We start from the raw sequence: 23,008 nt of genomic DNA, 5'->3' as shown, positions 1-23,008 counted from the left end.
CAATGACCACATTATTTTAGACAAATATTTTTTGAGTACCAACTGTGTATCAAGCACTATGATAGCAGAGGCTAGGACAGACAGACAAGGGTCCCGACTGCCTGGATGGTACAGAGTAGCAGAGAGAGGAGGGACCATATACCATATTCTTGGATTGGAAGAATTAACATTGTGAAAATGACTCTACTACCCAAAGCAATCTACAGATTCAATGCAATCTCTATCAAACTACCACTGGCATTTTTCACAGAACTAGAACAAAAAATTTCACAATTTGTATGGAAACACAAAAGACCCCAAATAGCCAAAGCAATATTGAGAACGAAAAATGGAGCTGGAGGAATCAGGCTCCTTGACTTCAGACTATACTACAAAGCTACAGTAATCAAGACAGTATGGTACTGGCACAAAAACAGAAATATAGATCAATGGAACAGGATAGAAAGCCCAGAGATAAACGCACGCACCTATGGCCACCTTATCTTTGATAAAGGAGGCAAGAATATACAGTGGAGAAAAGACAGCCTCTTCAATAAGTGGTGCTGGGAAAACTGGACAGGTACATGTAAAAGTATGAAATTAGAACACTCCCTAACACCATACACAAAAATAAACTCAAAATGGATTAAAGACCTAAATGTAAGGCCAGACACTATCAAACTCTTAGAGGAAAACATAGGCAGAACACTCTATGACGTAAATCACAGCAAGATCCTTTTTGACCCACCTGCTAGAGAAATGGAAATAAAAACAAAAATAAACAAATGGGACCTAATGAAACTTAAAAGCTTTTGCACAGCAAAGGAAACCATAAACAAGACCAAAAGACAACCCTCAGAATGGGAGAAAATATTTGCAAATGAAGCAACTGACAAAGGATTAATCTCCAAAATTTACAAGCAGCTCATGCAGCTCAATAACAAAAAAACAAACAACCCAATCCAAAAATGGGCAGAAGACCTAAATAGACATTTCTCCAAAGAAGATATACAGATTGCCAACAAACACATGAAAGAATGCTCAACATCATTAATCATTAGAGAAATGCAAATCAAAACTACAATGAGATATCATCTCATACCGGTCAGAATGGCCATCATCAAAAAATCTACAAACAGTAAATGCTGGAGAGGGTGTGGAGAAAAGGGAACACTCTTGCACTGTTGGTGGGAATGTAAATTGATACAGCCACTATGGAGAACAGTATGGAGGTTCCTTAAAAAACTAAAAATAGAACTACCATACGACCCAGCAATCCCACTACTGGGCATATACCCTGAAAAAACCATAATTCAAAAAGAGTCATGTACCAAAATGTTCATTGCAGCTCTATTTAGAATAGCCAGGACATGGAAGCAACCTAAGTGTCCATCATCGGATGAATGGATAAAGAAGATGTGGCACATATATACAATGGAATATTACTCAGGCATAAAAAGAAATGAAATTGAGGTATTTGTAGTGAGGTGGATGGACCTAGAGTCTGTCATACAGAGTGAAGTAAGTCAGAAAGAGAAAAACAAATACCATATGCTAACACATATATATGGAATGTAAGGGAAAAAAAAAAAAGGTCATGAAGAACCTAGGGGTAAGACGGGAATAAAGACACAGACCTACTAGAGAATGGACTTGAGGATATGGGGAGGGGGAAGGGTAAGCTGTGACAAAGTGAGAGAGTGGCATGGACATATATATACACTACCAAACATAAAATAGATAGCTAGTGGGAAGCAGCCACATAGCACAGGGAGATCAGCTGGGTGGTTTGTGACCACCTAGAGGGGTGGGATAGGGAGGGTGGGATAGGGAGGGTGGGAGGGAGGGAGATGCAAGAGGGAAGAGATTTGGGAACATATGTGTATGTATAACTGATTCACTTTGTTATAAAGCAGAAACTAACACACCATTGTAAAGCAATTATACTCCAATAAAGATGTTAAAAAAAAAAAGAAGCAATTACCATTAAAAGGGAGACGTTTAAGGGAAACATCGGCGCTGTTAGAAGCACACAGCAGGGTATCAGACTGAATCTGGGAAGGTCATGACAGGAAGTGACATCTAATCTGAGCCCTTGGGATGAGTAGGAGTTAATAGGAGAGAGCGCTCTAAGCCGAGGGAACAATATTTGAGAAGGTCTGGAGGTGAGACAGTGTGCATCTTGGGTGAGAAGTTCACCGCTACTTTCATATTTTAACATTTTTATCTTGTGCAGATATGATGTTGCAGCTGGATCTTGTTTACCTCTAAGTTCCGTCTGAGCACTGAGCAGTGTTTAACACTTAGTAGGCAGTCAATAAATATCTGCATACGACTGAATAACTCTGTAACGTCCGCTGTCCTGCTGGGCTACATTCAATGTCTCTGGAGGTTTAGGGTTTAGAGGCAGCCCTGGAGTTACGTGGAGAGGAAATCAGCCTGTTCAGTTCTCTTGGAGCAGCCCAGGCTGCGCCCTGATCAACTTACGGAATTCTTTGAACGTGGAATAAGCAGAACTGGGTCCTTTCTGGGACCACTGGACACCTGGCCCACCCCTGTTCTGACGCCCACTCCAGAAGTGAGTCAGATTTAAGGAGGATATGGAAAAGGAGCTGTGGCTTCTGGGTGCCCGCTTGGCTTGTTGATGTGGACACACAGAGTTCGGCAACAGCGATCATTAGGTTGATTTCTCAAACGCTGGAAAGTTTGTCACTATAATAAAACCACTGGTCTTGATGTTTTTTTAAATGCTTGAAGGACCCATTCTGATTTCTGTTCATGCATTTGATTTCTGGGAAAGTACAGATATAATTGAATGAGAAGGTTGTTAGGTTAAAAGAATAATTCCTTCAAAGGAGAAAAGAATTATGAACGTGTCTCATCTAGTCTTTTCAGATGATATTGAGCAGCAGCTGTGTCCTCGGTGCCGTATTTTATGTAAAACATTTGTTAGGCTTTTACGTTTGCCTTTGACTTGGGAAAAACTCCCAGATCTTTTTTAGGATGTAGGAGTTTTCGTCTCCTCCTAGTGTTCATTTCACCTGGAGATTATTTTTTCCATTATCCATAGCTCTAATTCTGTACAGAAGATGGTGACTCACTGTACTTTTTAATGAGAATTGGAATGATAAATAAGTTCAAAGCAAGTTCATGAAAAGCAAGTACAGAGCCAGAGGTAAAATGAGATGCTTTCTTCTTCTTTTGTGAGCAATACCACGTGAAAAAAACATCTAGGATGCTTTGTTTCTTTTGAAACTAGCATTAGGGAATAAAAATTACATAATGTTGAAGTTAGCTCAAAGCAGTGTGTTTTCTTCCCCCGACCATATGAAATTTTAGGAAAAAAGTATATAAGACAAACCTGGCTTTGATATTGACAGAGATAAATGACATTAAACTCATAATTATGTGTTAGAGTATCAGTTATTTTGTTGGATTCGGATATTTTTTCCCTTCAATATCATTTTGTCATTCTTATTAATGCAAATTTATGCTATTATACAATAAATGAAAAACTTTAATCTTTATTAAAGTAATTAATCTGTGTTAAATTGCCTTTCTAGGTGATTTCTATAATAAATTTCTGTATCTTATTGAAGTCTTTCTGGTTTTTCCCCACAGTATGCTTTTAATATGTGTGTATTTGCTGAAATGTCTTTAATTTTTAATTTTTAATAGAGGTGATAACAGGAGTGCTGGCAAAGAGTAATTCTAACATACTAATAGAACGTTGAGTTATTCTTTTACAGTCTGTCTTGATTGTAATTGTCTTTATTAAGAAGGCATTAAGAAAATTATTAAGAAAGATGGGAGAGTGTCTCTTCACAGAATCTGTATTAATTTCTCAGAGTAGTTTACAGTATAACCCCCCAAAAAATATTGAAAAACAATCTTATATACTAGATAATGGCTGAACACTGCTATTAGTTGTTGAAACATAAAAACATGTTCTGCATAAATTTATATCTGGAACAGGAGTTTATAATAGTGAAAGATTATTGAGAAAGGTGCTAAAATATACTGAAGTGTTTATTTTCTTTAAACAAGCTATATTTACATGGTGTGTTAAATGTGATGATTTTCATATTGGTTAATGTTTAGTTGTTTGATTTTTTAAAAAGATCGTGAATATTCTATCTCAAGCCAAGGCTATTTGCCTTATAATTACTTCTCTTGCTCAGTGGTGACTTAATATATCCATAAGGTGTCAGGAAGAAATCCTCGGGTGCAACTATGAACCTAGACACAACAGTTGTGTTACTGGCTTTCACGTATGTTCATTTATGACTTGTTGCTGAATTGGCCCAAACTAAGACTCTGGGAGGTATTTGGAACACAACCATGAGCAGAAGAGGGCCCTGAGGAGACAGCACTGTATCCCTCCTACTCTTATTTTCTGATAAGGGATAGGGAGTGAGGGGGTGATGGTTGGGTAAGAGAGAAAATATACAAAACTTTTAGAACTTAGGGTACTTGAGTTAAATTATCTGCTGACATTTCTTTCATAGTTGCCTTTGAAAGCTCTCCCGGGCTTGCTGCATCATTTAACACAAAACTAGGGGCACCTGGGACATTTAGGTATCCTGGGATACAGCAGTGAGCAAAATGGACAACATCCCTGGTCACAAGGAGAGGATAGTCTTTTGCAGGGGAGACAGGCAAACGTGAAACAATGTGTCAGATGGTAATAAGTGTTATGGAGAAAAACAAAGCAAAATAAGAGGGATGAAGGATAGATTGGGATGGGCTTACTTTTCTGTAGAGGGTGTTCAGGAAAAATCTCACAGATCAGGTCACATTTGAGCCAAGCGTGAAGGAACCGAGGGAGGGAGTTACGTGCTCCCTACTCCGATGTCCAGCCGCCTACTTGTCTACCAGGAGCCTCAAACTCCACTTGTTCAGAACTGAACTCTTCATGCCCCTTTTTAACCTCTTCCATCTTCAGTCTCCTGCATCTCAGAAATGGCATCACTGTCTATTTAGTTGCTCGTATGAAAAAACCTGGGGCTGGTGATTGATTCCTCTTCCCCCTCAATCTCATGCTGGCACATTCAGTGGCGTCTCCCTCCAGGATACACCTCTCATCTATCTTCTCGCTGTGTTGAATACTATTACTCTGGTCCAGGCTACCGTCATCTCTTTCCTTGACCATGATTTAAGCATCCTAGCTGCTCTCCTGGTTTCCATTCTTGCCATCCCAATAATCCAGTATCTCTGTAATTCAGATCTTCTTGCTCACCTGCTCAGAAACTTCCTGTGCTTTCCCACTGCACCTAAGACAGTTTCAGGAGGTGTCGCACTCCAGGTCAGCAGTAATTTTCTATCACTGTAAAGATGCTCCGTTCTTTCACTTCTCTTGTTTTTGTTGAAAAGTTAACTGTATGTCTTATTTTTGCTCCTTTGAAAGAAATGTGTACACCTCTCCCCCAAAATTACTTTCAAGATTTTCTCTATCTTTGGTTTTTCAACCAGCATTTGCCTATGTGGTTTTCTTTGTATGTCTCTTGATTAGAGTTTATAGAGCTTCTTGAATCTATGGCTTGATGACTTCTGTCAGTTTTTAAGAAGATTCTAAGCCTGTGTTTCTTCAAATATTGATTGAGTTCCATTGTCTCTTCCTGTTCTGGGTTTTGAACCTCATGTATTTTATTTATTTTTTTATTGAAGTATAGTTGATTTACAATGTTGTACCAATCTCTGCTGTACAGCAAAGTGACTCAGTTTTACACATACATACATTCTTTTTTTAAGTATTCTTTTCCATTATGGTATGCCAGGAGATTGGATATAGTTCCTGTGCTCTACAGTAAGACCTTGTTGTTTATCCATTCTAAATGTAATAGTTTGCATCTACCAACCCCAAATTCCCAGTCCATCCCTCTCCCTCCCCTCCTCCGCCTTGGCAACCACACGTCTGTTCTCTGTGTCTGTGAGTCTGTTTCTGTTTTGTAGATAGGTTCATTTGTGCCATACTTTAGATTCCACATACAAGTGATATCATATGGTATTTGTCTTTCTCTTTCTGACTTACTTCGCTTAGTTTGAGCATCATGTATTTTAGACCTTTCACTGTGTCCCATGTTGCACTTAAGCTCTTTTTTGTATGTTCCTCTGTTTTCTTTTTTGTGCATAAATGTGGATATTTTTTACTGACTTACCTTCCAGGTCACTATTCTCTCCTGTTATGTCTAATATTCTCTGGAATTCCTTACTTGAGTTATTGCATTATTCAGTTTTAGAATTTCCATTTGACTCTTGTTTATAGATTCTAGTTCTTTGGTAAAAATGATCATCTTTTCATCTATTTTCTTAAACATATTAATTATATATTTTTTAAACTGCAAAACCTGGTTTATCTGTGAATCTCTGTTTCTCATTTTTCTCTGTTATTGGTCTGGTCTTGTGCATTTAATATTCTTCTGGGCTGTAGACCTTGTCTGGGTAGGTCTATCTACAGACTGCCCTTACTTCTAGACCCTTTTCGCCCGGCAGACCCTGCACTCCAGCCTTGGGCTCTCAGAACTACTGCTGAAGTCTCTGCTCAGATTTTAGCCACTTCACTGCTGTTTTCCACTTGGTTCTTGTGTCTTCCCTTGGTTTTTGTGCAGCCTAGGAGTTGAGGGAAGCTTGCAGGCAGAATTTGGGGCTCACTCCTCTGGGATCCCCTTAAACCTCTACCATCCTGGCAGCTTGCAGCTCCAGCCTCTGTCTCTGCAGGGCAGCCAGATCGCACGAGTCCGCAGCTGCCGCTCTCGGTCGTGTGCCGTCCTCTGCTCGGGGAATCAGCAGATTCCTTGAGGGGAAAAGGAGGTGAATATGGGGCTCCCATGGATGGGCTCCCCTTCTCTCTCAGATGTTAGCCCTCACATCCTATTTGCCTTTGTTGTTTTTTGATGCCCTCAGTCATTTGCTCTAAGAATTTCTCCAGCTTGTATACTTGTTCTTGGTGGGAGAGTCGGTCTGATCCAGGCTGTTCTGTTGTGACATCTGAACCCTGGTCTATCTGCTGCTTCTCTTTCATACCATGTTTCCCATACCCAGTGTATTCCAGCCACACTGCACTTATTTTTTGATAGAATATATCAGGCTTTTTCCCACCTCAGGGACTTTGTATTAACTGCCTCACCTGTTCTTCCCCAGATTTGTGCTTAGCCGGTTCCTTGATGTTATTTAATCTCCGTTCAACTGTTACTTCCTAAGAGGTTTCCCTCTTTCCAGGGTCACCCGTCACTCTGTTTTATTTTCATCATAGCACCATCTGAACTTACTTTATTTACTTGCTTACTTTCTGTCTCCCCACTATTGTGTAAGTTCTGTTCCCACCTGGCGTGGGATAAATGTTAATTGATAACAAATGATAATAAATGTTAATTGAATGAATGAATACATGAACAAAACAGGCACTGATTCTGGAAGGAACTTTTCAAATTCTTCTTTGCAAACCTCAGTGGGACATAAAGGAACACTGTTTTCTTCACATTAATAGTATTTTGATATGGAATATTCTATAAAATACCACTTTTATGTGTTTATAGTATAATGGTGACTAACATTTTGTTCATCCTGATGATCTGATCTTAAATTACTTTCTTTATAGACCAAGATTATGCTATATTCATTATCATATGAGTAATAATTATATTTTTGTTAAAATTCTTTAGAAATATATAATCTGTGCTTATTCTCTATCACCCAGGATATTTAACTAAAACTCATGATACCAATTTGTTTTTGGTCGTGCATGAAATGGCTTTTTCAAAAAATTTTATATCTTTATTTAACAGGAATGGTTTCTAGGAAAAGCATTACACGATGAAGAATCCACAATAATTCACCATTATGCCTTTTCCGAAAATCCTACAGTTTTTAAATATCCAGACTTTGCTGCTGGCTGGGCCCTTAGTATTCCACTGGTAAACAAGTAAGCATTTATTAGACTTTCTTTTCGTTTCGTTTTGTGTATGAATCAACTTTTATTTCGCCGAGTCTTGGCGGTTGATGGATCTGAGTGACCTTTTCAGCGGAGGCAGCGAGTGGTCGTGCAGGGAGACCCGCGGCGGGAGCTGGACACAGGCTCCATCACTCACTCAGCCCCTCAGACTCATGCTCAGCCGCTCTGTCCCTCCTCTTACTCACCTGCAAAATGAGGCGAGTGATCAACCGCGAGGCTGAGGGAGGGCCCACGGTGCTCAGGACTCTGCAGCCAGAGGTGTGACCGCTGTCGTGAGCTCCAGGCGTGGCTGTGATTGTCAGTAAGGAAGTGAGTCAGCAGCACGCCTGGGCTTAGGGCGATGACTGGTTATGTGCGTGGATGTGTAGACGCATTGAAACACGGGCTGGGCACGAGGCATACCCAGCTCTTGGTGTGATAATCACAGTAATGCTGTTTTCGATGTGAAAGGGGAAGATAAGTCGTAATTCAGGAGAAGCATGGCTGGTGACAGTCCTCTTAACCTAAGTAGTTCCGATTAATTGTGAGTTTTTGTTCTTTAGGGAATGGAAAGTTGATAGTGCAGTTGTGGCTTTTCTATCTGCAAAGATGAAAATGTTTCTGTTATTTCTTACAGTAAGTGTCCTGTTTCTAGGGTTTGGAGTCCTGAAAAGCCTTTTAGCCCATTGTAGTAATAGAAGGTAGTAGATACTTTGTCATTTGTGGTTGCTGAAACTTCTGGACTGCTCCCTGGACATTTGAAAGTTCCTTACAATGTAACGCGCTCCTTCCCAATGTAGATGCAAGTAGCAGAAAAGTATGCAGAGTGGGTGAAGGGAATATTGTTGCTGGAGTTGGAAGCGGAGGTGGGTGGCTGGTTGGTGCGGGAGTTCGACAGTGTTACTGAGGAGAGGCTGGATCTCTCTGTCTCTCTGGCTTAGTGCACAGCATCATTTCATCCTAAATCTGGTTTGCTTTGTGCTTTCAAGGCAGTAAGGGCTATGAACTTCTTATTTATGTACAGCAGGAGAGAGCCTCTAACCATGGAATGAAAGTACTCATCCCCAGTCTCTAGGTGGATCCTGTCCAATTAAAGTCAATTGGGACAATTTCAGGCCTATACCAGCCTCTGCACCATTAACACCTGCCAGCGAACTTCAGTGCATCGGTTGGGATCAAACTAATTCTGACCCTGGAGCCCCTTTATTGGCCTGAATAATTAATCAAAATCAGAATTCTCTCAGAGGAAGGAAGGAGAGGCTCTGTATCATGTGGGTAACCAACAGTGCTCACTACGGGAGTGATGATTCCCTGTGTCTCCTTTCCTTGACTTCATGGCTCACTTGGTAGGTAGGGCAACGATTTATAGTTACTCAAGTATTTCTTCTGCTCAAGTCACCAGAAAAACTGGTTACTTAAAGACACTTTATGACACTCACTTTCTTAGACTTTCTCACCGAAAATATTTTTGGGGCTAGCAACCCTGCATCAGTGAGTGTTGAATAAACACTGCCCAACATTTCCCAGTGCGCCAGCTACGTGATCTAACAATAGCATCAGTTAAAAAAAAAAAAGACTTGCATCTTTGGAGAAACGCTCATTGATTTTCAGTAAGATGATTTCTTCAAATAGGTGTTACTACAGAACACTGTTACTGGTTTCCCCTGTTGTTTTTCCATCAGAAAACCTTATCTAGATTTCCTGCAATATCTTGCTCTGTTGACTGTCTCACAAGTGGGACTAGAAAAGTCAGGTAGGAAGTTTTCCTGGTATGGAGTTGAAGGAGCCCTATATTTGTTGCAAGTTTCCAGTCTAGCTGGTTGTGTCATTAGAACTGTGTTATTGGGACATGACTTAGTGCCTTCTAAAAATAGGAAAGCTGAATGTCAAATTCTTATTTGCCAGGAACTGAATATTTAGTGAAGAAATGTTTTCGCAAAGTAGTTGGGATTTCTGGCCTTGTTTTTTTTGGCATTGTTGGTTCCTGAAATTAGCATTTGAAAAGCCCTTGGGTATGGCCCTTGCTTGATGTATAGAAAAATGAAACCTAGTTCCCACCACTACGACTGGCCTTTTAAGTAGGGTGAATGCCCCCCTGCACACTTTTAGAACTGGGACTTGTTTGCAAGGTGACTGGGTTAGGCCCCGGGTGTCCCATGAAGCTGACTCATCCATGCGAAGTTTGTAAGTAACCATCACTGGTTCTGGCAGATTCCACAGGCTGCTAAACGTAGCCACCTACAGATGTCAGTGTACATACTGATTTGTTTCCAATCAGTCAGTGTTCATCTTAAAGAGATTCTTTCCTCTTAAAGAGATTCTATCAGTGGCTGTCACATTTTTCTCTGGTTTCCCTCAGAGAAAAATGTACAGGAATTGAATGAGAAAGAAACTTAAAAAGTCAGGAAGAGTAGAGAGCATGTTTAGGGTGACAGTTCAGAGGTGTTTATTGTCTGCTAAGAAGGGGTGTGGGCGGTGTGGCCATCTGACAGTGGATGTCACATGCCATTGGATCCTGACCACAATTCTGTGTTCCTTGTCTGTGGCGATGAGCCCAGGTATGACATCTCTTTTTTCTTTTTTTTTGTCTTTGGTGTCTGAATGTGGTCGGCTCAGATTTTGAAGGCACTTGGCATGAGTCCAAATCCCCCAGTTACCTTGAAAGAGTTTATTCAATGAAAACTAGCTCCAACCGAGCAGAGTTCAAGGTGGACAAGATTCCACGCCAGGGCAGGTTTTTCTCTTAATATATGTCAGGAATGTTCTGAGCATGCCGTCTCTTTATGCAGTATCCTCACCCACCCCTGCTCATGGGCCGCTGGGCAGGTACTGAGCGGGAATGCGGCACAGGTTGCACGGGGCTTCTTTCGGAGCTGTGTGCCGTCAAGCCACATTCATATCAACCGTGGGGCCGGTGCTTCATGACTACACGTAAATTATAACCTGTGTCCTGCTTTATCTTTCCTCCGATTAGAGATGAATTGTTAAAGAAATGTCTGTGGCTCAACCAGGCTAAAAACTCAGCGAGGACTTTTGAAACTGATTACTAGTTTTCCTTTTAAAATTACTATTATTTCTTTGTAGTTAAAATATTTATTAGGAGGTTCGTAATTGAAATGAGGGTCCCGTCTGTAGCCCTGTAATAAACGTAAGCCCTGTGGCAGTTCGGTGGTCTTGGTAAGCACGTCGTTCTACCTCACTCAGCCTGGAATGGAGGAATGTATTGCGATTCGCCCCCATCCCTGCAGACCGCTCACCAAGTGCTCGTTTGGGCCCGGGTGGTGGGCGCTGTTTTGGGGGTTCAGAGCAGGAGGAGTGCGCAGGGGGCTCGCCGTGTGTGATGAACGGGGCTGTGCTTCCCACTCTGGGGGCAAAGGAAGTTTCCATTTATTCTCGTGGGCAAGTCTGGACACCCTTGAATTCGGTCTTGGAGAAAAGGCTGCCAGGTAGAGGTTGGGTCGGGGCGAACTGGGCCGCCGTGTGGCCAGGAGCGTGCTTCGGGGGCGGCCGGCGCACACTGAGGAGCCCCGGCCCCGGGGTCTGGGCCTTTCTTCTGTGTTGAAAAGAGCCATTATGGCTTTTCTGAAGCAAGAAAATGACTTGAAACTGTTATTCTTTCCCGAAACCACATGATCTCTCCCCCAGGAAACTCCACAAACTGTAATTCATAGGGTCATTAAAAGTAGGAGACTGAAAAGTAGCAACTTCTCTTTCTCTATCAGGCAAGCTTTTTTCTTTTCTTTTTCTTTCTCTGTCATTATTTGGTCAAGGATTATCGGGAGTCAGCACACTCCGTGGCTTTTTAAAAGACATTTATTGTATCGTATTGTGTTTTATGTTATTTTCCAGATGTTGAATAATGAACACTACATTTGCAACAAGCCTTGCATTCGTGTCCTGGTCCACAAATAATTGTGTTTTCATAGTCCTTTGCCTCAAGGAAATTAAACTCTTACTTTTATCTTAAAATTTATATTTTTATTTGTTTTCAAACATTAGAAAGTCTCAAGAATATGTTATTCTTGTTTGATGCTTTTTTCAAAAACCTCAAATTGTTTCTATTTTCTAGGCTTACTAAGAGATTAAAGAGCGAGTCCCTGAAATCCGACTTTACAATAGATTTAAAACATGAGGTAGGTCATGATTTGTTTGGTTAAAAGTCTTTGTAGTCAAGAATGCGTGTCTTTTGATACAAAAGGTGTCTTGTGTTTCCTGCAAGGTGCATCCCCTCCGCCACTCACATCCATGTTCTCCCAGCAGGGAAACTGCACATGCTACAGTCTGTGAGGGCCTTCCTCTTTAAGCCCATTTTGGTCACGTAGGTGGAGAAGGAACAGTGGAGAAAACAGTTGTGTCTGTGATTCTTCATCCTTTGTTTTTAAGCTAGGTGGATGGGTCCAGAGATGGATTTTTAAAAACATGCAAAAATGTCAGTAAAATACCTCTGGTCTTATTCTGTGCTTTGGTTGCACATATGCCTTCGACACGTCTCTGTGCTGGACCCTGTGGACCAGGATTGGGCCAGCTGGTCCCCCAGCACCCTGGCGTTTAGTGGATATCTGAGACCAGTCGTCCCGGAGGCAGGTGGGGGGCGTCCCGTCCTTAATCCATTGATCTCCCCTGAATCATCATCAAGAAGGTCTCTTTGTGCATTTCATTCATGGGTGCATCTGACTGCCTGAAACAGACCTGCCTTTCCCTCTGTAGGAATCTGTATTTTAGGACATTGGGGCCAATCATGACTCAGTCCAGCAGTGCTGGCAGCCTGCCAGGAGCGAAAAGGGCACTCACAAGATTTTAATTTGGGGAGTATTTTTAAATGATGAAATAGGTTATTTGAGGAGAAATATTCATGTCAAAAATCATTCTTTTCCACAGAAGGGAAAGAATGACTAGTTGAAAGACAGGGTCTGTCTAGATATTTTTAATGAAAAGTCAGCTCAGGTATAGATACCCAGATTTGGGAGTCTATGAAACATTGAATAACATACAAAAAAACCCTCTAACATACGTGAAAGGTATAAAGATCAGTCAGAATATCTGTGCTTAAGAGATTGAACTTGATCAGTTGCTTGGAGGCTACCTGTAAGTATCTCCCCAGGGGGGTCCCCCTTTGTTCTAACGAGAGTCAACAACTTTCTTGAATTCTCTCCCTCTCCCCCTTTTCTTCATGTTTTATAACATATGAATGTATCTCTGAATAATATGTAGTTTTGCATCTTTCTGGCCTTTATATAAACAACTGTACCCTGAATAATGTTCTAATTTGAAAGTCATCCATGTTGATACATGTGGCTTTAATGAACTATTGTCACTTTGTATAACTGTCTCTCCCAGGACCATACCACAGGGTATTTGCCCAGTCTGCTGGTAGTGGGCCTCTGGGTTGCTACTGGGTTTTGCTATTGCAGTCACCACTTCTATGAATATTTTTGACATGTGTCATGATGATCATCTACAAGAGTTTCTCTAGGGCAGAAGCTTTTAAACTGTTTTTTGACTGTGACCGACTTAAAAAAATACATTTTTCATTGTGACTCAGTATATTTGTGTGTTGTTATTGTGTTTTTTTTTTTTTTTGAATTCTCTTTTTTTTTTTTTTTTAACATCTTTATTGAAGTATAATTGCCTTACAATGGTGTGTTAGCTTCTGCTTTATAACAAAGTGAATCAGTTATACATATACAATATGTTCCCATTTCTCTTCCCTCTTGCATCTCCCTCCCTCCCACCCTCCCCATCCCATCCCTCTAGATGGTCACAAAGCACCGAGCTGATCTCCCTGTGCTATGCGGCTGCTTCCCACTAGTTATCTATTTTACATTTGGTAGTGTATATATGTCCATGACACTCTCTTACCCTGTCACATCTCACCCCACCCCTTCCCCATATCCTCAAGTCCATTCTCTAGTAGGACTGTGTCTTTATTCCCGTCTTGCCACTAGGTTCTTCATGGCCTTTTTTTTTTTTTTTTTTTTCCCCTTAGATTCCGTATATATGTGTTAGCATACTGTATTTGTTTTTCTCTTTCTGACTTACTTCACTCTGTATGACAGACTCTAACTCCATCCACCTCATTACAAATACCTCCATTTCATTTCTTTTTATGGCTGAGTAATATTCCATTGTATATATGTGCCACATCTTCTTTATCCATTCATCTGTCGATGGACATTTAGATTGCTTCCATGTCCTGGCTATTGTAAATAGAGCTGCAATGAACATTTTGGTACATGACTCTTTTTGACCTATGGTTTTCTCAGGGTATATGCCCAGTAGTGGGATTGCTGGGTCGTATGGTAGTTCTATTTGTAGTTTTTTAAGGAACCTCCATACTGTTCTCCATAGTGGCTGTATCAATTTACATTCCCACCAACAGTGCAAGAGTGTTCCCTTTCCTCCACACCCTCTCCAGCATTTATTGTTTCTAGATTTTTTGATGATGGCCATTCTGACCGGTGTGAGATGATATCTCATTGTAGTTTTGATTTGCATTTCTCTAATGATTAATGATGTTGAGCATTCTTTCATGTGTCTGTAGGCCATCTGTATATCTTCTTTGGAGAAATGTCTATTTAGGTCTTCGGCCCATTTTTGGATTGGGTTGTTCGTTTTTTTGTTATTGAGCTGCATGAGCTGCTTGTAAATCTTGGAGATTAATCCTTTGTCAGTTGCTTCATTTGCAAATATTTTCTCCCATTCTGATGGTTGTCTTTTGGTCTTGTTTATGGTTTCCTTTGCTGTGCAAAAGCTTTTAAGTTTCATTAGGTCCCATTTGTTTATTTGTGTTCTTATTTCCATTTCTCTGGGAGCTGGGTCAAAAAGAATCTTGCTGTGATGTATGTCATAGAGTGTTCTGCCTATGTTTTCCTCTAAGAGTTTGATAGTGTCTGCCCTTACACTTAGGTCTTTAATCCATTTTGAGTTTATTTTTGTGCATGGTGTCAGGGAGTGTTCTATTTTCATACTTTTACATGTACCTGTCCAATTTTCCCAGCACCACTTATTGAAGAGGCTGTCTTTTCTCCACTGTATATGCTTGCCTCCTTTATCAAAAATAAGGTGCCCATATGTGTGTGGGTTTATCTCTGGGCTTTCTATCCTGTTCCATTGATCTATATTTCTGTTTTTGTGCCAGTACCAAACTGTCTTGATTACTGAAGCTTTGTAATATAGTCTGAAGTCAGGGAGCCTGATTCCCCCAGCTCCATTTTTCGTTCTCAAGATTGCTTTGGCTATTCGGGGTCTTTTGTGTTTCCATACAAATTGTGAAATTTTTTGTTCTAGTTCTGTGAAAAATGCCAGTGGTAGTTTGATAGGGATTGCATTGAATCTGTAGATTGCTTTGGGTAGTAGAGTCATTTTCACAATGTTGATTCTTCCAATCCAGGAACATGGTATATCTCTCCATCTATTTGTATCATCTTTAATTTCTTTCATCAGTGTCTTATAATTTTCTGCATACAGGTCTTTTGTCTCCTTAGGTAGGTTTATTCCTAGATATTTTATTCTTTTTGTTGCAATGGTAAATGGGAGTGTTTTCTTAATTTCACTTTCAGATTTTTCGTCATTAGTGTATAGAAATGCAAGAGATTTCTGTGCATTAATTTTGTATCCTGCTACTTTACCAAATTCATTGATTAGCTCTAGGAGTTTTCTGGTAGCATCTTTAGGATTCTCTATGTATAGTATCATGTCATCTGCAAATAGTGACAGCTTTACTTCTTCTTTTCCGATTTGGATTCCTTTTATTTCTTTGTCTTCTCTGATTGCTGTGGCTAACACTTCCAAAACTATGTTGAATAATAGTGGTGAGAGTGGGCAACCTTGTCTTGTTCCTGATCTTAGTGGAAATGGTTTCAGTTTTTCACCATTGAGGACAATGTTGGCTGTGGGTTTGTCATATATGGCCTTTATTATGTTGAGGAAAGTTCCCTCTATGCCTACTTTCTGCAGGGCTTTTATCATAAATGGGTGTTGAATTTTGTCGAAAGCTTTCTCTGCATCTATTGAGATGATCATATGGTTATTCTCCTTCAGTTTGTTAATATGATGTATCACATTGATTGATTTGCGTATATTGAAGAATCCTTGCATTCCTGGGATAAACCCCACTTGATCATGGTGTATGATCCTTTTAATGTGCTGTTGGATTCTGTTTGCTAGTATTTTGTTGAGGATTTTTGCATCTATGTTCATCAGTGATATTGGCCTGTAGTTTTCTTTCTTTGTGACATCTTTGTCTGGTTTTGGTATCAGGGTGATGGTGGCCTCGTAGAATGAGTTTGGGAGTGTTCCTCCCTCTGCAATATTTTGGAAGAGTTTGAGAAGGATAGGTGTTAGCTCTTCTCTAAATGTTTGATAGAATTCACCTGTGAAGCCATCTGGTCCTGGGCTTTTGTTTGTTGGAAGGTTTTTAATCACAGTTTCAATTTCAGTGCTTGTGATTGGTCTGTTCATATTTTCTATTTCTTCCTGGTTCAGTCTCGGCAGTTTGTGCCTTTCTAAGAATCTGTCCATTTCTTCCAGGTTGTCCATTTTATTGGCATAGAGTTGCTTGTAGTAATCTCTCATGATCTTTTGTATTTCTGCAGTGTCAGTGGTTACTTCTCCTTTTTCATTTCTAATTCTATTGATCTGAGTCTTCTCCCTTTTTCTCTTGATGAGTCTGGCTAATGGTTTATCAATTTTGTTTATCTTCTCAAAGAACCAGCTTTTAGTTTCATTGATTTTTGCTATTGTTTCCTTCATTTCTTTTTCATTTATTTCTGACCTGATCTTTATAATTTCTTTCCTTCTGCTGGCTTTGGGGTTTTTTTGTTCTTCTTTCTCTAATTGCTTTAGGTGCAAGGTTAGGTTGTTTATTCGAGATGTTTCCTGTTTCTTGAGGTAGGCTTGTATTGCTATAAACTTCCCTCTTAGCACTGCTTTTGCTGCGTCCCATAGGTTTTGGGTCGTCGTATCTCCATTGTCATTTGTTTCTAGGTATTTTTTGATTTCCCCTTTGATTTCTTCAGTGATCACTTCGTTATTAAGTAATGTATTGTGTAGCCTCCATGTGTTTGTATTTTTTACAGGTCTTTTCCTGTAATTGATATCTAGTCTCATAGCGTTGTGGTCGGAAAAGATACTTGATACGATTTCAATTTTCTTAAATTTACCAAGGCTTGATTTGTGACCCAAGATATGATCTGTCCTGGAGAATGTTCCATGAGCACTTGAGAAAAATGTGTATTCTGTTGTTTTTGGATGGAATGTCCTATAAATATCAATTAAGTCTATCTTGTTTAATGTATCATTTAAAGCTTGTGTTTCCTTATTTATTTTCATTTTGGATGATCTGTCCATTGGTGAGAGTGGGGTGTTAAAGTCCCCTACTATGATTGTGTTGCTGTCGATTTCCCCTTTTATGGCTGTTAGTATTTGCCTTATGTATTGAGGTGCTCCTATGTTGGGTGCATAAATATTTACAATTGTTATACCTTCCTCTTGTATCGATCCCTTGATCATTATATAGTGTCCTTCTTTGTCTCTTGTAATAGTCTTTATTTTAAAGTCTATTTTGTCTGATATGAGAATTGCTACTCCAGCTTTCTTTTGATTTCCATTTGCATGGAATATCTTTTTCCATCCCCTCACTTTCAGTCTATATGTGTCTCTAGGTCTGAAGTGGGTCTCTTGTAGACAGCATATATATGGGTCTTGTTTTTGTATCCATTCAGCCAGCCTGTGTCTTTTGGTGGGAGCATTTAATCCATTTACATTCAAGGTAATTATCGATATGTATGTTCCTATTCCCATTTTCTTAAATGTTTTGGGTTTGTTATTGTAGGTGTTTTCCTTCTGTTGTGTTTCTTGCCTAGAGAAGTTCCTTTAGCATTTGTTGTAAAGCTGGTTTGGTGGTGCTGAACTCTCTCAGCTTTTGCTTGTCTGTAAAGGTTTTAATTTCTCCATCGAATCTGAATGAGATCCTTGCTGGGTAGTGTAATCTTGGTTGCAGGTTTTTCTCCTTCATCACTTTAAGTATATCCTGCCACTCCCTTCTGGCTTGCAGAGTTTCTGCTGAAAGATCAGATGTTAACCTTATGGGGATTCCCTTGTGTGTTATTTGTTTTTTTTCCCTTGCTGCCTTTAATATGTTTTCCTTATATTTAATTTTTGACAGTTTGATTAATATGTGTCTTGGTGTGTTTCTCCTTGGGTTTATCCTGTATGGGACTCTCTGTGCTTCCAGGACTTGATTAACTATTTACTTTCCCATATTAGGGAAGTTTTCAACTATAATCTCTTCAAATATCTTCTCAGTCCCTTTCTTTTTCTCTTCTTCTTCTGGGACCCCTATAATTCGAATGTTGGCGCGTTTAATGTTGTCCCAGAGGTCTCTGAGACTGTCCTCAGTTCTTTTCATTCTTTTTTCTTTATCCTGCTCTGCAGTAGTTATTTCCACCATTTTATCTTCCAGGTCACTTATCCTTTCTTCTGCCTCAGTTATTCTGCTATTGATCCCATCTAGAGTATTTTTAATTTCATTTATTGTGGTTTTCATCATTGCTTGGTTCCTCTTTAGTTCTTCTACGTCCTTGTTAAATGTTTCTTGCATTTTGTCTATTCTATTTCCAAGATTTTGGATCATCCTTACTATCATTATTCTGAATTCTTTTTCAGGTAGACTACCTATTTCCTCTTCATTTGTTAAGTCTGGTATGTTCTGACCCTGCTCCTTCATCTGCTGTGTGTTTTTCTGTCGTCTCATTTTGCTTATCTTACTGTGTTTGGGGTCTCCTTTTCACAGGCTGCTGGTTCGTAGTTCCTGTTGTTTTTGGTATCTGTCCCCAGTGGCTAAGGTTGGTTCAGTGGGTTGTGTAGGCTTCCTGGTGGAGGGAACTAGTGCCTGAGCTCTGGTGGATGAGGTTGGCTCTTGTCTTTCTGGTGGGCACGTCCACGTCTGGTGGTGTATTTTGGGGTGTCTGTGGCCTTATTATGATTTTAGGCAGCCTCTCTGCTAATGGATGGGGCTGTGTTCCTGTCTTGCTAGTTGTTTGGCATATGGTGTCCAGCACCGTAGCTTGTTGGTCGTTGAGTGAAGCTGGGTCTTGATGTTGAGATGGAGATCTCTGAGAGATTTTTGCCGTTTGGTATTACGTGAAGCTGGGAGGTCTCTTGTGGACCAGTGTCCTGAAGTTGGCTCTCCCACCTCAGAGGCACGGCCCTGATGCCTGGCTGGAGCACCAAGAGCCTTTCGTCCACACGGCTCAGAGTAAAAGGGAGAAAAAATAGAAAGAAAGAAAGAAAGAAAGAAAGAAAGAGGCTATAATATAGTGAAGTAAAATAAAGCTATTGTAAAGCAAAGCTATACAGACAAAATCGCACCCAGAAGCATATACATATACACTCACAAATAAAGGAAAAGGGGAAAAATTAATATATCCTGCTCCCAAAGTCCACCTCCTGAATTTGGGATGATTCGTTGTCTATTCAGGTATTCACCAGATGCAGGCACATCAAGTTGTTTGTGGAGTTTTAATCCGCTGCTTCTAAGGTTGCTGGGAGAGATTTCCCCTTATCTTCCCTGTTCGCACAGTTCCTGGGGTTCAGCTTTGGATTTGGACCCGCCTCTGCGTGTAGGTCGCCTGAGGGCGTCTATTCCCCGCACAGACAGGACGGGGTTAAAGGAGCAGCTGCTTCGGGGGCTCTGGCTCCCTCAGGCCGCGGGGAGGGAGGTGTACAGAGGAGGCGGGGTGAGCCTGCGGCGGCCGAGGCCGGCGTGACGTTGCACCAGCCTGAGGCGGGCAGTGCGTTCTCCCGGGGAACTTGTCCCCGGATCACGGGACCCTGGCAGTGGCGGGCTGCACAGGCTCCCGGGAGGGGCGATGTGGAGAGTGACTTGTGCTCACACACAGGCTTTTTGGAGGCGGCAGCAGCAGCCCCAGCGTCTCACACCCGTCTCTGGGGTCCGTGCTGATCGCCGCGGCTCACGCCTTTCTCTGGAGTTCGTTTAGGCGGCACTCTGAATCCCCTCTCCTTGCGCGCCGCGAAACAAAGAGGCAAGAAAAAGTCTCTTGCCTCTTCGGCAGCTGCAGACTTTTTCCCGGACTCCCTACCAGCCAGCTGTGGTGCGCTAACCCCTTCAGGCTGTGTTCACGCCGCCAGCCCCAGTCCTCTCCCTGCGATCCAACCGAAACCGAAACCCGAGCCTCAGCTCCCAGCCCCGCCCGCCGAGCAGACAAGCCTCTCGGGCTGGTGAGTGCTGCTCCGCGCCGAGCCTCTGTGTGGGAGTCTCTCCGTTTTTTTCCTCTGCGCCCCTGTTGCTGTGGGGTCTGCGGTGATCGCCGCGGCTCGCGCCCTTCTCTGGAGTTCGTTTAGGCGGCGCTCTGAATCCCCTCTCCTTGCGCGCCGCGAAACAAAGAGGCAAGAAAAAGTCCCTTGCCTCTTCGGCAGCTGCAGACTTTTTCCCGGTCTCCCTCCCAGCCAGCTGTTGTGCGCTAATCCCTTCAGGCTGTGTTCACGCCGCCAGCCTCAGTCCTCTCCCTGCGATCCGACCGAAGCCGAGCCTCAGCTCCCAGCCCCGCCCGCCCCGGCGGCGGGGGAGCAGACAAGCCTCTCGGGCTGGAGAGTGCTGCTCGGCGCCGAGCCTCTGTGCGGGAATCTCTCCGTTTTTCCCTCTGCGCCCCTGTTGCTGTGGGATCCGCGTTGGTAGCTGCGGCTCGCGCCCGTCTCTGAAGTTCGTTTAGGCAGCGCTCTGAATCCCCTCTCCTCGCGCACCAGGAAACAAAGAGGGAAGAAAAAGTCTCTTGCCTCTTCGGCAGCTGCAGACTTTTTCCCGGACTCCCTCTCGGCTAGCTGTGGTGCACTAACGCCTTCAGGCTGTGTTCACGCCGCCAACCCCAGTCCTCTCCCTGCAATCCGACCTCAGAAGCCAGAGCCTCAGCTCCCAGCCCCGCCCGCCCCGGCGGGTGAGCAGACAAGCCTCTCGGGCTGGAGAGTGCTGCTCGGCGCCGAGCCTCCGTGCGGGAACCTCTCCGCTTTGCCCTCCGCACCCCTGTGGCTGCGCTCTCCTCCGTGGCTCCGAAGCTTCCCCCCTCTGCCACCCGCAGTCTCCGCCCGCGAAGGGGCTTCCTAGTGCGTGGAAATCTTTCCTCCTTCACGGCTCCCTCCCACTAGTGCAGGTGCCGTCCCTATTCTTTTGTCTCTGTTATTTCTTTTTTCTTTTGCCCTACCCAAGTACGGGGGGAGTTTCTTGCCTTTTTGGAGGTCGGACGTTTTCTGCCAGCGTTCAGTGGGTGTTCTGTAGGAGCAGTTCCACGTGTAGATGTATTTCTACTGTATCTGTGGGAAGGAAGGTGATCTCCGCGTCTTACTCTTCCGCCATCTTCCCGAGGACCTCCTGTTATTGTGTTTTGTTATTGATTTCTAACTTAGTATGATTGGTCTATATAACAGTCATTTGAAATATTTTTAGGTTTGCTTTATGGCCTAGTTCATGTTCACTTTTCATAAATGGAGAAAAGGATGTATGTGCTCTAATTTGGGGGGGTATAATATTCTCTTTATGTCTATTGAAGAAGACATATATCAATCAGTTAATCTATTGTGCTTTTCACATATTTTATTTCCTCCCTCTCTCCCTTCTCCTACTTTCGTTTTGTCTGCTTGATCTGTCATTTACTAAGGGAGGAATGTGAAAATCTTCCATGATAGTGGTGACAGTGTCTCTTTGTGGAACTGCCAACTCTTGCTATTTATACTCTGAGGCTATGTTAATTAGATGCATACAAGTTTAGAATTGTTACCTCCTCTCGGTAAACTTATCTTTATCTCTAGTAATGCTCTTTGCCTTAGCATTTATTTTGTTGATAGGAACACTTCTATACTAGCTTTCTTTTGGTGTTGGCTTCATCATTGTTTTTCATTTCTTTCTTTCAATTCTTTTGTGTCCTCTTTTGATGGGTCTCTCTTAAAGAGGACGTGTTTGTTTTTTTCTCCCAGTTTGACAATCTTTATCTTCAAACCATATAGCAAATTTACATTTACATTTTTCATGATTACTAACACTTTATTTTATCCTTTGTCTCCCAATTTTTGTTTTGAAAATTTCCTTGCTTTCTTTTAGATTTTTAAAATTTTTATTCCATTTTTTTCCCCTCCTCTGTTATTTTTGAAGTTCATTCTCAATGTCTGTTTCTTAATGGTTATTTTAAATACAGTAAGCCCCTACATACGAACCTTCAAGTTGTGAACTTTCAAAGACGCGAGCGTATTATAAACCTGTTATAGTACAGTACTATATAGCCTATTGTGTTAGTTGGGTACCTAGGCTAACTTTGTTGGACTTACGAACAAATTGGATTTATGAACTCGCTCTTGGAATGGAACTTGTTCGTATTGCAGGCGACTTACTGTACTTTAACATGTACAGTAAATGGCCAATTAATCAACAGCCTAAAAATCTAAGGGCCTGAGCACAACTCTGATTATCCCTCTCCCAGTTTTTATGCTCTTTTGTCCAGTATTTTTGTTGTCTTTTTTTTCAACCCCGCAACTCAGATACTGTCCTTACTTTATACAGTTAAATCATTTGTATTAGCTTAACCCTGTATTTGCCGTGTCTGGGCTCACTATTAGCTTAACCCTGTATTTGCCATGTCTGTGCTCACTATTCAAATTCTGTTTTTTTTTTCTTTAAAAATAATTTATTTCAACTTTGTTCTTGAGACATAGTTGCGTTGTGTGTACAATTCTAGGTTGTGAGACATTTTCTCTCATCACAATACTGTTGTTCCCCTGTGCTCTGGCTTCTGTTACTGCTGTTGTGTTAGGAAATCAACCACCACTGTTACATGGTTCCTTTGTCAGTAATCTGCCGTTTCTCTGGCTGCTTTTAAGATTGTTCTTTGTCTTTGGTGTTCTGCAGTTCACTGTGGTATATATATGTCTACGTGCAGACTCTTTTTTTTCTAATCCTGCTTAGCATTCATTGGGCCTTTCTATAATAGGATTGTTAAGCAATCCTATTTTTTTTTAAATTACATTTAAAAAAAATTCTCAGCCATTGTCTTTTCAGCTATTTTCTCATCCCCTCTGTTATCTCCTTCTGGACCT

General features: G+C 41.6%; 1 protein-coding gene across 1 annotated transcript in view; it reads left to right on the top strand.

Moving 5' to 3' along the window:
* B3GLCT (beta 3-glucosyltransferase) overlaps positions 1-23,008 on the top strand; it is a 112,893-nt gene that overhangs the window by 48,757 nt on the left and 41,128 nt on the right. Inside the window, exons 7-8 of the mRNA XM_082435346.1 lie at positions 7,764-7,900; positions 11,979-12,042. Coding sequence (XP_082291472.1) covers positions 7,764-7,900; positions 11,979-12,042 — 201 coding nt within the window. The remainder of the gene's footprint in view (positions 1-7,763; positions 7,901-11,978; positions 12,043-23,008) is intronic.

This window comes from Balaenoptera physalus (genome assembly GCF_965194825.1).
Source record: "Balaenoptera physalus genome assembly, chromosome: 18".
NCBI lineage: Eukaryota > Metazoa > Chordata > Mammalia > Artiodactyla > Balaenopteridae > Balaenoptera > Balaenoptera physalus.
Note: the sequence above shows the minus strand (reverse complement) of the source record. Positions and strands in the feature narration are given on the sequence as shown.